Source organism: Eufriesea mexicana, unplaced genomic scaffold (assembly GCF_001483705.2).
Source record: "Eufriesea mexicana isolate 0111107269 unplaced genomic scaffold, ASM148370v2 scaffold2545, whole genome shotgun sequence".
Lineage (NCBI taxonomy): Eukaryota > Metazoa > Arthropoda > Insecta > Hymenoptera > Apidae > Eufriesea > Eufriesea mexicana.
In genome coordinates, this window is record NW_016910608.1 from 467792 (window position 1) to 482212 (window position 14421).

The 14421-nt window shown below is 31.4% G+C and overlaps 4 protein-coding genes across 8 annotated transcripts in view; 2 read left to right on the plus strand and 2 right to left on the minus strand.

Moving 5' to 3' along the window:
* Positions 1-188: 188 nt before the first annotated feature.
* Positions 189-8499, plus strand: SPoCk (secretory pathway calcium atpase). Of its 5 annotated transcripts, none has more exons than XM_017903751.1 (16): positions 189-446; positions 1565-1879; positions 3838-4038; positions 4118-4207; positions 4318-4415; positions 4808-5066; positions 5150-5486; positions 5567-5955; positions 6037-6193; positions 6256-6426; positions 6502-6817; positions 6894-7079; positions 7151-7298; positions 7371-7466; positions 7536-7677; positions 7761-7894. In XM_017903751.1, the coding sequence occupies exons 2-16, from the start codon at positions 1769-1771 to the stop codon at positions 7892-7894; spliced, it is 2835 nt and encodes a 944-aa protein (XP_017759240.1). In that variant the 5' UTR covers positions 189-446; positions 1565-1768. The 5 variants fall into 5 exon arrangements, with proteins under 5 accessions (XP_017759240.1, XP_017759241.1, XP_017759242.1 ...); XM_017903752.1 differs by having other exon boundaries at positions 1719-1879; XM_017903753.1 differs by lacking the exon at positions 189-446 and having other exon boundaries at positions 1769-1879; positions 7761-8499.
* Positions 8500-8620: 121 nt separating this feature from the next.
* On the minus strand, positions 8621-9768 carry LOC108550110 (uncharacterized). The gene is made up of 3 exons (XM_017903756.1): positions 9506-9768; positions 9060-9172; positions 8621-8940 (listed from the first exon to the last, which is right to left on the minus strand). Exons 1-3 carry the CDS (start codon positions 9521-9523, stop codon positions 8823-8825), a joined length of 249 nt encoding a protein of 82 aa, XP_017759245.1. The 5' UTR covers positions 9524-9768; the 3' UTR covers positions 8621-8822.
* A 1497-nt stretch (positions 9769-11265) lies between these two features.
* Positions 11266-11667, plus strand: LOC108550112 (uncharacterized). Its single transcript, XM_017903758.1, has one exon. It carries the CDS (start codon positions 11364-11366, stop codon positions 11643-11645), a length of 282 nt encoding a protein of 93 aa, XP_017759247.1. The 5' UTR covers positions 11266-11363; the 3' UTR covers positions 11646-11667.
* A 76-nt stretch (positions 11668-11743) lies between these two features.
* B-gluc1 (beta-1,3-glucan recognition protein 1) overlaps positions 11744-14421 on the minus strand; it is a 3314-nt gene continuing 636 nt past the window's right edge. The window contains exons 2-8 of the mRNA XM_017903757.1: positions 13547-13774; positions 13259-13470; positions 12887-13023; positions 12656-12822; positions 12190-12521; positions 11949-12050; positions 11744-11858 (exon numbers count right to left, since the gene is read on the minus strand). Coding sequence (XP_017759246.1) covers positions 11757-11858; positions 11949-12050; positions 12190-12521; positions 12656-12822; positions 12887-13023; positions 13259-13470; positions 13547-13774 — 1280 coding nt within the window. The 3' untranslated portion in view covers positions 11744-11756. The remainder of the gene's footprint in view (positions 11859-11948; positions 12051-12189; positions 12522-12655; positions 12823-12886; positions 13024-13258; positions 13471-13546; positions 13775-14421) is intronic.

A 14421-nucleotide genomic window follows, 5' to 3' on the forward strand; every position in this document is an offset into this window, starting at 1 on the left:
TTAAATAATCGTCAGGAAGATACGATGCGCGAATTTGGAAGTGCAGCAGCTTAAGGTCGTCGTACGCTGGATCGACACAGTCTGCTCTACTTCCACTGCATAGGTAGTGCGAACTGTACATATGCATACACACGTGAACATTCACATAGCTGCTTTCTCAGCTCGTACCAGCAGAGTACAAGCAGCGCTGCTCGCTACATCGCAGCTACTTGTCAGTAGTTACACGTCAACCGAACATTGTGATGCCAACGTTTTTTCTATATGAGTATACACAAAATATTAAAAATAAAGTTTTTTAATTTCGTCGAAACGCAGTTTCGAGAACAATATAATTTTACAATTTGCGATTTGTGAACAATTTAGTGTGTGCGTTTCATTTGTTAACGCATCGGGACTCGATTCTTCAACGTGCCTCGGATATTAAAGGGGTTTCACGATCCTTAACGGTAGGATATTTTTCTTACGGTTCCTATACATATATATTTATCTTTTTATTCATATTTTTGAAGGTAAAGAAATTCGTGTGCGCCCGCGTGCATTCATCGAAGAAACCTTCACTATCGATTTGTAGTAATGGTTACCCTGTAGCTATATGCCTATTTGATTATGAATCGCATGAACGACGTATTATATCGGTAATATCGAACAATTCAATTTTGGTCAATTATCAATTTACCTTAATAATAGATATGAATCGTATATAGAATATGGATAGTTCTTTTATTTGATTTTTAAATTTAGTTTCATTTAATATTGCTTTCAATATTTGAATTTTTTAATGTTTATGGTTAGTTCCATTTTATATCATGTATATAATGACCACTATAGATATCGGATTATTTTCCGTGGAAACTTGAATATCATTTTTTCTTGTAAAGTTGACAGGTTACTTAACTAGATATAAGTGACGTTATTCTCTTCAATTAACGTCATTTGAGTTAAAGTATTTTGCAATTTGGTAGAATAGGTTATATTAAATGGTTCAATTTAAGATAATGATTAGATTAGTATAATTACTGTTATCATTATCTATTTTGGAAATTAGTGAAGCTATCTTTTGTTTAATTTAAAAGTAGGTTAGTGACAACTATATGTATTGTTTGGTTAAACAGTTCTACTGGTTCTTTCTTTCAAACCAATTAGCTTGACTGAACAGAATATTTATTAGAAACAAAATACGTAATTTGTATATTTTATTAAATTAAATATTTATATTGCAAACATTATCCATATCGTGAAACTATTCAAAGGTATCGATATTGAAAATCATACATGTGTATCAAATACAATGTTATTTTGATACGAAATATCGAAACCCTTGAAATTTGTCAAGCAAGCGTGCCAACTTGTACCTTTCAGTAAACCTAGAAAAAGCGAACCTTTATTGATGAGTATTACAAAATATTCAATTATCAGGAATCATTTGTTTAACCTTCGCGTAACTAAAAATCGGCACATTTAACTTCCACACATACACCGATATAGACATGTATATACATACTATACATATATACTATACTATATATATATATATATAATATTCAATGCCATAACATTTCGACAGGAATTCATTCGGACCATGAGCTGTGTGTTTCCTTTTTTTGAAAGTGTAAAACCGGATTGACGAATAATAAAGTATTTTATTCGAAATATCGCGCAGTCTTGTTGCAATTGAAATTTGTTTTTAAAATAAATAACAAATATAATTATTGTGGCAGTTCAATTGCAAACGTCGTAACTAACACAGTTGAAACGTCGCTTAGAAGAAATGAAAGACACGGCGAGTAAGAAGTACGAAAAACTTTTCGAAGATAATGAACTCGATGCTGCCGCCGCAGCTACCAAGAAAGAACCTAATGACAATGCACGCATGAAAGAGGTAAGAATAATTTTAAACTAATATTATGTTATTAATTGTAATAAGTAAATATTTCTATGAAAGATTGTATTCAACAATTTCATATTAACCGTCTTTATGTCATAATTTTTTTTAAACTTATCTCTACATACATCTCTACATACAAACTTATCTCTCTATATTTCCTTTTGTGATGAGTAAGATTTGGCTTTTAATATCGAAACTTTATTTTAATTGAGGAAGGAAGACTATTGAATTATATATCATATTACATTTTAAAGTATAGATGAAAAGTTAAAATAAATAATACCTATAAAATGTAAAATAAATAATTTAAAATATATAGCATGAAAAGTTCATTGCAATTGTAGTATCTTCAAATGTTTCGGTATCGATCCAATGCTTACCCTGCCAACAATACTTACTGACTTAGCTATAATTTTATTTACGAACAAGATTCTTTTTATTTTACCATTGATACGATGTTTCTATGTTTGTCAAAAAATATGTTGCAAAGGATTATAAATTTTACTCGATCTATTATCTAATGTATTAAAATTAAAGAAAATTACACAGTCGTCGTTAGTGACGCAATATAATGAGTAATAATTTTCTAGCGCTAACATATAGACATGATATGATATTGTGAAAATATATAAAAATAATGTAGGTAGTAAATATTCTGAACATGACCTGAGGTTTTAAGCGTAGAAATGTGGCCTTGCGCATTCTGAGGAAAACGGATCGATAATCGCTAGGATGGAAAATCGAATATTTGCAATTTATACGATATTTCGAAGTTGATGTTGCATGAAATTCTGTAAGAAGGAAATAATAAAAATGGTATTATTCTTACCTTGTAAATTTCACTTCAATTTAATAGTTTCTATAAATAAATGTTACATATCTTTAAAAGAAATATACATTAGTAATAATAATATAATATAACGTAATATTCTTTCATTTTGGATGTAATATTTTAATACAGTAAGTAAATTTGAAAGTAATATATGATTGTATAAATTGATAAAAAAAAGAATAAATTCGGAAATAATTAAAAATATTGGAACATTGTTTTAAATATAAATTGCGGAATATTAATGCTTCCAAATATAAAAATGTAAAGTAAAATATATATGTACATTAATTTGAAAGTATGTTATCAGGTAAACAAGTACCGCTGTGTATATATATCTATATATTTGATAAAACACTTGTGAAAGTTTTATATATAATGGATGAAGATGTTAATAACATTTAGTAAATTCTTAATACATGATATCATCTGTTTTTTCTTGATTAATTTACACAGATGTATATTTAAAGTATATTTGAAATGAAGCAATACGTTCTCTGAATTTTTTCAAGGTTAGAATTTACGATGTATTACGTTTTATTATCTTTGTATTATAAAATAAAATTATTTTTAAGAAACTATTCCTCATAAAATATCAATAATATTTTTCGTATATATTATATAAAAATCTTTATACTTGTTGCAACTATTTCTTTGTTACAATGACACATGTGACATAAACAGAACATGATACACGTGTCATTATAGTAAACGTTAATTAATTACTATTTCACATTTGTACAGAATAAATAAATTAAATATTAGTTTAATGTAGTTATCCTATTATATGTAATTGTAAGCAAAATGCTATTAAAATTGACATTTATATCTTTAACATGAATACATATTGTAATTCGTTCGATGTATGTCGTAAAAATGTGGGAAGACCCTTAGTAGGCATAATAATGTGTTATTAGTATTGTGAATATACATATAGAAGTATTAAATGTTTTTATAGCAAATTTTGTATTGAAAACTAATGCATTTAATATTATTTAACTTGGTATTGGATATTTTAAAACGAATAAAAGTTTGTGATAAAGGTTAGGAAATCATTTTAAAAATTAATGATATATCACGCAAAAAATATTAATTAAAAAAGTTTTAATTTTCATTTTTGAAGGATAAAGATCAAACCTCAGAAATGTGGTTAACAACAGCTGAAGCAGCTAGTCTTAGTGCTAAAGAAGTTGCTGCTAGGTTGCATGTTGATATAAGAACGGGTCTTTGGTGGCGGGAAGCAGACCATCGAAGACAATTAGTTGGATTCAATGAGTTTAGTGTTAAGGAAGAAGAGCCAACATGGAAAAAATATCTTGAACAAGTATTTAAAAGATATTTATCTAATCATAAAATGTTAATAATGGAATATGAAAATAAAAATGTGTTCTTTCTCTTTTTAGTTTAAAAATCCTCTAATTCTGTTACTTCTTTGTTCTGCCTTTGTTAGTGTATGTATGAAACAATTTGACGATGCTGTCAGTATTACAGTGGTAAGTATAGGATTATGATAATTTTAGAATAAATTGAAATAAATATTCATTAAATTTTGAATAAATATTTATTATATCTTAATAAATATTTGTATTATGTTCTTTCTTAGGCTATCATAATAGTAGTGACCGTTGCATTTGTACAAGAATACCGTTCTGAAAAATCCTTAGAAGAATTAAATAAACTGGTGCCACCAACTTGTCATTGGTAAGTTTGTTAACAAATATTACTTATTGAATGTTTGTCCAATAAAAATCATAATAAAATTATGTGGAGTAAAATAAATGTATAAATGGTTAATAGCATTTATTTAAAATAACATTTCCCCTAGAAATATGGTTCTTGGAGAATATATGAATCCTTTGTATGGAGTATTACTTTATTTCTTAAAAAAGAAGATATACTGTCCAATTCCAATCAATAGATCAATAAGATGAAATTTCTTTCTCTACAACATTTATTTAGAATGAACAATTTTAAAGGTGCACAGTTATAGGTTGAGGATGGAAGTTAGACCTATTTATTGTTATAATATTCGTGAATATTTCAATATTAAACAATTTTAATATTAAAGTAATTCTTTCAACATTTTTTTACAGCTTACGAGAAGGCCACATGGAGACATTTCTTGCTCGTAATTTAGTTCCTGGTGATATAGTTTATTTAAATATTGGTGATAGAGTACCTGCAGATATCAGAATATTTGAAGCAATAGCTTTAGCAATTGATGAAAGCAGTTTTACTGGGGAAACTGAACCAGCAGAAAAATCAACAGCTCCATTACTTAAAGCTAATGGATTAACAACGAAAAGGAATATTGCATTTATGGGCACACTAGTGCGTTGTGGTAATGGCAAAGTAAGTTTTATTACAGTAAATTAATTTCTGAGAGTCCATAACATTTATCAACTGTATACAAATACATAACAAATGATCTATAGGGTATAGTTGTGAATACTGGAGAAAAAAGTGAATTTGGAGAAGTTTTCTCAATGATGCAAGCTGAAGAAGCACCAAAGACACCTCTTCAAAGAAGCATGGATATTTTGGGCACTCAATTATCTTTTTATTCATTCTGCATTATTGGTATTATTATACTTATAGGTTGGATCCAAGGCAAACCTATACTAGAAATGTTTACCATCAGTGTAAGTTTAGCAGTGGCAGCTATACCAGAAGGTTTACCTATTGTTGTAACTGTAACTTTAGCATTGGGTGTTATGAGGATGGTTAAAAGGAAAGCCATTGTAAAGAAATTACCAACGGTGGAAACACTTGGTGAATATACATACAATATAAATAAAAAATATATATCAAGTTTAGGCAGATATATAAGTATTATATGATTAAATGTGTAGGTTGTGTAAATGTAATATGCTCAGATAAAACTGGTACTATTACGAAGAATGAAATGACTGCGACGATTCTGGTAACATCAGAAGGATATATAGCTGATATTACTGGAACTGGTTACAATGCTAAAGGAGAAGTATTGATTCGAAAATGTGATAATATGGAACTTGCACGCGCTGCTATTAGTAATATGTTGGAAGTAGGATGTGTTTGTAATAATGCTATAATACAGAATGACGCTTTACTTGGTCAGCCAACAGAAGGTGCATTAATAGCATTGGCAATGAAATTCGGAATGTATGGAGTTGCTGATAAATATTTGCGAATACAAGAATATCCGTTCTCATCTGAGCAAAAATTGATGGCTGTAGAATGTACACTGAAATATGAAGAGGTTAAAATAATTTTTCCAATGATATTAATCCTTTTAAGATGAATATCCATTATGTTTTTTAAATATTCATATATATTACAGAATAGGCAAGAAATATATTTTGTAAAAGGTGCTCTGGAAAAGATTTTACCACTTTGTACTAAATATTCTGTTAATGGTCAAATGTGTACCCTTAATCAAAAAAAAGATGAAGAATTTTTAACAGAAGCTTACAATATTGGACAACAAGGACTAAGAGGTATGTTTTAATTTTCATGATAATTTTAATTTCTTTACTCATTTTTTCAAATACGTATACAGTAATTGGATTGGCACGGGCTACATCATTAGAAGATCTAATGTATGTTGGTCTTGTGGGGATATGCGATCCTCCACGCCCACACGTACGTGAGTCTATAACAACTCTCATAAATAGCGGCGTTAAAGTAAAAATGGTTACAGGTGATGCTAAAGAAACTGCATCTGCAATAGGTACAATGTGAATTTTTTATGTTCTTTTAAAGTATTTCAAGAATAATATAACATATATATTTTTTTTTATTTTAGCAAGTATGATTGGGTTAGACGTACTTCATTCACGGTTAATTTCTGGAGATGAAATTGACTTAATGTCTGAACATCAATTAGAACAATGTATCAATAACGTTAGTGTATTTTATCGAGTCACGCCTAGGCATAAATTATGTATTGTAAAAGCTTTACAAAGGGAAGGAAACATAGTAGGTATGACAGGTGATGGTGTAAATGATGGAGTTGCTTTGAAAAAAGCAGATATAGGCATAGCAATGGGTAAAAATGGTACTGACGTTTGTAAAGAAGCAGCGGACATGATATTAGTGGATGATGATTTTGAAACTATCATGTATGTATTGGTTCCTTCTGCAGTAATTTTTAACATTTTTCATATTTATTCACCTTTAATTGTACATATCTTTTAGTGCTGCAATTGAGGAAGGAAAGGGAATTTTTCATAATATACGGAATTTTGTAAGATTTCAATTAAGTACTAGTATAGCTGCCCTGTCTTTAATTGCACTTGCTACATTGATGGGTATACCAAATCCTTTGAATGCAATGCAAATTCTTTGGATTAATATTATTATGGATGGACCACCCGCTCAGAGGTATTTACAAGATAAAAAAGTTTTTTAACCTTTTACATTATGATATTTATATATACTACTTTTTATCGTAGTCTTGGTGTCGAACCAGTTGATAAGGATGTCTTAAAGCAAAAACCACGTAACACGAAAGAACCAATGATTACAAGATATCTTATTATCAATGTACTTTTGTCAGCTATTATTATTATACTCGGTACTTTATGGGTTTACAACAGAGAGGTATAACGTTGATCATAATAAATATTCATATTTTATAAATTTTTAATTTCTTTCATGCCTTATTTTTATTAGATGACATATGATGGTACCACTGCAAGAGATACAACCATGACATTTACATGTTTCGTTTTCTTTGATATGTTTAATGCTCTAAGCTGTAGATCACAGGTAAGAAATAATAAAATTGTATAACATTATAATGTATATTTTTTTTATAAATTAAACATAACATTTTAGATCAAATCAATATTTACTATTGGTTTATGGAGTAACAAAATGTTCCTGGTAGCCGTAACATTATCAGTTATAGGACAGATGTTAGTGATCTACTTTCCACCATTACAACGAGTTTTCCAAACCGAAGCTCTTTCGCTAAAAGGTACGCAGTTCGAACAAAGCTTCTAAAAAGTTTGATTTCTTCTTTAAATTTAAAAATATAATATTTGTTTTTATTTTTAACAGATATCTTGTTTCTTGTCGCACTTACATCCAGCGTTTTCGTAATTAGCGAGATAAAGAAATTCATAGAAAGGCAATTGTACAGGCGACGAGCAGGTACACAATATTACAATAAATCTGAGATGGATTTTGTATGACAGTTACAGTCTGCCGAAGATAAGGCGGACAAGGATCATGTGGAATAAAATGCCCAATACACATCGTACGGGTAGTAGTCACTCGTTTATCAACATTATCTCGCTATACACTCGACTATGCTTGCACATTTGTAAACTTGTATGTGCACTTGTCACGAAACGAACTTTCTGCGTTTAATCAAACGCATTCAACTAAAATTTACAATAACTACATTTTTTAACCTTTACAAATTTTTCTGACTTTCTGATGTATGATATTCGATTTTTAGGCGTTAGAATCTAACCGTTTCACTTCTCGTCTTCACATTGATTATATTGAACACGTCGTAGACTTTAGAAACGCTATGCACATTCCATAAATTTTTGGTAGACGAGTAATCTTAATGATACTACTCACAATCGTAATGTAGCAATCTTCGTATCGATTAATCATAATATTTTAATGTCTGATACATTTTTTCATTCATCTAACAAATGCAGCAATTTATCTCTTGAGATAAATACATTAACCTGTTTCTACTTCCGTGAAATGTTTGAGTCGCAATCATTATAGACCGTATTATCGAATAACAAAAATCATAATCCTTGGTGAAAAATATGCGAAAAACAATATGATGTAATTAAGCATATGGATCGATTGCATTTAAAAATACAATTGGTTATAATTGGAAGAATAAATGATCTTGTAATGTTCCTTAATTCTACAACGTAACGCGATGAGTTTCTGATAACAAGAAAATCAGAAGCAAAATACAAAAATTTGAAAGGTGAACAATGTAAGAAACGATTACTTTCTTGTAATTGGAAACGAAATCGTGTCTGTATTATGTATCTTTTCACAAACGAACGTACTATCTAATAATACTAGTCACAACTCATTGAATCGTGATTAGTTAGTTATTTGTGTAATTTAGTGCTTTCTGTTATTTCAATGGATTCCCTCAAGAGCACTATACGTTTTGTATTGATATAGGTCTGGTCCTCCATAGCCATAAAGTAACTTTCCTCTGCCATTTTCATCATAGTATGGATAGCGGTATTTAGGCCTATAGATAATCACGTAATGATCAATAAAATCTTGTAATCGTGTTAGAGAGAGAGGGGAGAGGGGATATGTTTATTTTAAATATAATTTTATCTTTTTTATGTATTTTTAATTTCTTACCGCTCAAAGTACTGAAAATTAGGTGCTTTTGGTTGAGCTATCGTGGCCGTGACCTCAACAATTAAACCCAGTAAAAAAGCAACGACTATAATCGCAAAGATCATGGTTGTCCACTGAAAGTAGGTCAATTAGTATTAGTGTGTTGAAACGAGAATATGCAAAGAGTGTTCTACATTTAGTGTGCATACGCTTTAGATGGTTCTATTAAAGGTTTCATAACGAATAATACAAAAAAGAGAAAAGATGAGCATCATTTTATATGGCATGTGCACTGTAAGCAGGTCAAGGAACATTTTGAGATTTATTTTGGCGAAAATGTCAGACTTTTGAAATTCTTTCAAATAGATAAATAGTTACACATACAAAATTTCATTTTCGTCATTTCTTTATCTACATATTTACTTTTATTTGTACTTTTAAATTTTATTTTATATCCATTTACTTACGGAAGTGTGTCTTGCCATCTCAGCGACTGCTTTCACACTTTCAGTTCGTGAAACAAATGTCTTGAAAATTCTATGAAGCGTAATGTCCAATACACGAGTGTTTTTATTCCAATTTACTTCTCTTTGTCGAAGAAAACATAGAGTATTTTTATTCAAAAAGCACTACTGGGGAAGATACTACGGCCCGTACGATCGGTCTGATTCCACCTTTTACTTGCCTTATTCTGAAATCCGTTACCGTTCTTCGCTCTCTTCCCACTCCGTTCTTCCTTTATATCAAGTGAAAGTCGGACGGGTACATTGTACGTTGCACGTATACGCACCTGATATCATGATGAATGGAGGAACCTTGAGGATAAAATCTGTGTCCTTCTGTTTTTCGAAATTCGTTGAAAGTCGATTATACGGTTAATCGATAGTTGATGAAATTGTTCAAGGTTGAAAAGAGCAAATGATCGTGATTTTGAAATAAAATATTTGTAAAATTAAACACATTTTTTTTTCTTTAGAATTAAAAAATGGCGAAGGATAGACATACGCAAATTATAACCAAAGTTAAACATTTAGTGAAAATGCATCTATTTTTACTAAAGTACATATTCTTTTACTGCGACTAGCATAATAAGTTTTATTTATACAAAGTAACATATAGTTTTCATTGATTTTTAATACATCTTTTTACAGATTAGCGATTTTATCGGTTTTTACACAGGCGTATGCCATGGTCCTTTGTATCCAATTCCCATACCGATCTTTGCGATCGCTATCTCTCCGTGACGACCGTTTTCCTGCTCGTACCTGACTCTTCTCTGTTTCCCAACTTCTGGATCAAAATCCCATTGCGTGTGCTGCGTAACGATTATGATACGATTATGATACGATTATTGTTTTAACGCAAGTAAACTTCCCTTTTTTATTTTGCTTTTGGAACCTTTACTTTAACACTGATTTTCTATTTCGCAGAACGTAATACTTGCCTCGTGGATAAGTGGTATCCCTGCTATGTTAAATTGAATTAAATCATGAATAAATGTAAGAATACTGGGTTCAGCAACTGATAAGTTTCCTTCGAGGTTAAACAGCAAGATGAGGAAAGTTGTAAAGATCTAAAATATATAGAAATTTAATGGTGTAATCTAGTCTTAGTTTTATATATATATATAGAGAGAGAGAGTTATAACATGTGTAATAAATGTAAAAATTAGAGCAAGTCAACAATTCTAATTACCAAACTACGAGAGAAATCCATGTTGTTCCTTTTCGAAAGACTCACGCAGGATCACGTCGCCGGCGGTGCGATGATGGTACGATGATGGTACGATGATAGCCAGACAAGTGCGGAATACCAACTAACTCCATTCCTAAAGACAACTATACACGGAAAAAAGAAATCAGCTGTATATCGCGATGGTCTGGCGCAATGCAGCCAGTGAAAGTAAAAAAGGCACGTCAAGCAATGAGGCGCGAGTCGTTTGAAAAACCAAGTTGCGTCCAACGATTGACAGTTTTATCACGAAAAAATCGCAATGTATTCTATGCACGGAGTGGTCACCCACTCGGAAGACATAAAGGTGAGTGGATGCCATGAACGATGGAATATTGCTTTCCCTGTGTTCCTACCTGAAGGTTCGATAAAAGAAAATGCGCACGACTCACGCATTAGTCTTAATCTATGCGGTAAGTGGGTCTACGATTAAATGCACCGATCGTGATCTGCAGTAAAACGTATCGTGAAATCGTTTCATAATCATTTTTATTGCATATACAGTTGTGCATAGTCGTCGAGTGTGGCGGAACAGTTTCAACTAGAGTCACCCGGACACTTCCTCTTAATTTTTTCCCTTCAAGATGGCCGGCCATGTTCAGGACATTATGGTCTGGTGGAGGATTATGGGAATGGCCAAGAAACAACGTAGAAAATTTCCTGAGATTGGTTGCCTCCCCGGATACCAGGAAGAAAATGGTGTTCGAATTCAGACCAGAAGATGGACCAAGAGCTTCGGTTGATTATCAGAGACGCTATGGTTATCGAGGGGAGTGGTTGATCGAATTATTGGGTTCTGGTTTTCATCCGGATGACGTGCCTTATCAACAGCCATTGCCTGCTGCAGTGTTAATACCTCCGCCGCTCTCTTTCTAATTACTGCGTAATTCAGTAATTTATATGAAAGGGAAACAAACGCGAATACAACATGAAACCAAATACTGAAAAGTGATTAAGTGTGCTTCTGGTTAAAAGTGGAAAATAGATTTAGATAGCCCAGATCTTGACGTAGTCTATGTGGAGGCCGGTATCGGCGTTCCTCCAAGACTGTATCCAGTTCTTTTCGTCCAAATAGAAGGTATAGAGTGCCTGCAACGAATGATATCGTGTTTTATATGTTTTGGTTTAGTTAAATACATTTTTTTTTTAAATGAAATTCAAATTGCTTAGAAGAAGCACCTTCGATCCAATGTTTCTCCAAGGTTTGACGTAGTTGCCGCTGATACAAGAATCTGGGAATGTGGTAACGCCTCCTACTGCTAGGCCGAGGTTTACGTAAACCTACAAAAATTGTTAAATGCCAAAGGAAATATTTATAATAGTTAGGAATACCGCAAGTCTTATTGTATGGAAAGTGCTTGAAATGATCATAAGTCACAGACAAGAATTTTTAGTTCATGATCAGACACTCGTTACTGACCGGAGTATCATACAGCGCCGGTACTTGCTGTTCGCCATACTGTTCTCCATCAACTTTAACCGAGATTCGACCGCTTCTCCATTCCAAATCATACACATGGTAATTGCTTGACCATAAAGTGTTCGAAATTATGTTAGGAAGACGTAATTGATTATCTTTTATGGATTGTTGATTTATGTCCGTTACATGAGCACCACCTAGAAGGATGTGACCGCTCAAATCTTGTCCATTCTGTGATTTAAGTGAAGGATTTCCAGTTGCGAGAGCGATTATAATGTCACAATACTCCGTTATGTTTGTTTTATGCCTGTCAATACTTTCCAAGGTGATCACTGTAACAAAATAATAAATTATTTCATACTAATTTAATTTTACTAGGTATTAAGTTTAATATTAAGTAGTTTACTACTAACTGAGTGACACTGTTCATTGTTTAAGAACTTACAAAATGTATAATGATACGTACAAGGATATATCCAGTCACCATAAGGCAATTTAGCACGAACTTGAATGCGTCCGTATAGAAAAGCAAACGATGACCTGGTATTTAATCGACCCGATATTATAGGTGGTAAAATAAACGGTCCAAGTGGGGTCCGACTACATTCTGGGGTATAGGCTATTCCAGTACACCTAAATAAATGTAAAGACTTATAATACTTTATTCTAATCGATTTTGTGATAATTCGACTTTTACTTCTCCAAAATCAGATTTCCTGTTCGAACAAAGTCTTGCCCATACTTGTCGTTCAAGGAAGTTAGTGTAATATGTAAAATACCATCTTTTACTTTTACGTTATCTTCATTGTCCATGTATACGACAAATTCATAACTCTAAAATAAAGCGAAGGAAAAGTGTCTTATTATTGAATATATTTTTTTAAAGATTTAACTTCTTCTTATCAAGAAAATGTAATAATTCGTTTTATTTTTTAACATTTTTTCATTTGCTTTATTGCAATGAAAGAAATAGAATCACCAGAAGCTTCATTTATATTTTTATCAAATAACTATTAAAATACGAAGTACAGTACAGTTCCCGAGTACTGTTTGCAAATAGCATACTTACAGGGCCGTCTGAAAAGCGTTCGATAACCGTCCAACGGGTCGTATTAAGCGTATCGAAATTCTCTTCGAAAATTAATTGACCCGGACAGACATTTTGCCGTTTTAGTTGGAAGTTTGTGTCATTTCCAAATATTTTAGTATTCGAAGGTGTTGCACAGACAATTTCATTACCGTCAGCTTCCCTTACAGGCGTTCCATCGTACTGATAAAAATCTGAAGAAATAAGATAGTTAAACGTGTGTTTCAAGGAAATGGTTCTAAAATCATATTCTTCGTATTTCAAACCAACCAGTGACCACGTGTTGCTGGTCAAGTAAATTATAACCAAGACCATCGTAAACAACGTGAATCCAATAATAAATTCTATCGCCTCTTTTTAATCTCGTGGTTCGATCCTCGTATGTCCAACGGCCATTACGAATTTTTACAATATCTCTGGCAATAGCTCCAGCTTCGAGACCGTTGAAATCCTCATTAAATTTCACGTGATACGCGACCAAAGAAATGCCATCCTCGTCTAAATAAAAAGAGTATCTTTTGTATTAAAATCTTTAATACTTTTACAATTGATATTAACCTTTTGTATTTTTATTTGTTTTAAATGAGATTCCGGAATCTTTACATGCATTCCTGAATTGTTAATGAGTGAATGATAGATCTCGACGCTTCGTTTAAATTGAATTTTTAACATCACGGATATAAGTTCGTGCATCTTCATGGGCCATTCTGCAGTTTGCATCAGCTTGACCTTAGTCATGACCTTACGATACCGTATAAAAAAATTTTAATGAAAATAATTTATTTATACCAGTAACGAACAAATTTTTCGCAGTGATTTGTTCACAGTAAATTTTTGTAGTATTTATTTCATGTGTTCACGCGGAAAGTGAAACTTAAATTTTAATCATTTAGGTTCTGGCTTAGATCATTAAAGTTTATCATTGATACTCTAAAAGTGTGTATCGATATGCAACTCAAGTTTCCAGATAGCTTTTCGAATTGAAATATTTGTTGCAAAAAATTTGAGTTAGTAGTACATATAATATTTGTTAATATTAATATTTTAATAATTAAAATAATTAAAATCAGTAATTAATTTTTTAAATATTAATATTTTAATAATTAAAGTAATTAATTGAAATTAAGAATTAATTTTTTAAATAT

Coding starts and splice junctions, on each gene's coding strand:
- SPoCk (XM_017903751.1), top strand. CDS start 1,769: ATGAAAGACACGGCGAGTAAGAAGTACGAAAAACTTTTCGAAGATAAT. Junction 6,818..6,893: donor GATGATTTTGAAACTATCAT/GTATGTATTGGT, acceptor CATATCTTTTAG/TGCTGCAATTGAGGAAGGAA. Junction 7,467..7,535: donor CTCTAAGCTGTAGATCACAG/GTAAGAAATAAT, acceptor ATAACATTTTAG/ATCAAATCAATATTTACTAT.
- LOC108550110 (XM_017903756.1), bottom strand. Junction 8,941..9,059: donor AATTTTCAGTACTTTGAGCG/GTAAGAAATTAA, acceptor GATTATCTATAG/GCCTAAATACCGCTATCCAT.
- LOC108550112 (XM_017903758.1), top strand. CDS start 11,364: ATGTTCAGGACATTATGGTCTGGTGGAGGATTATGGGAATGGCCAAGA.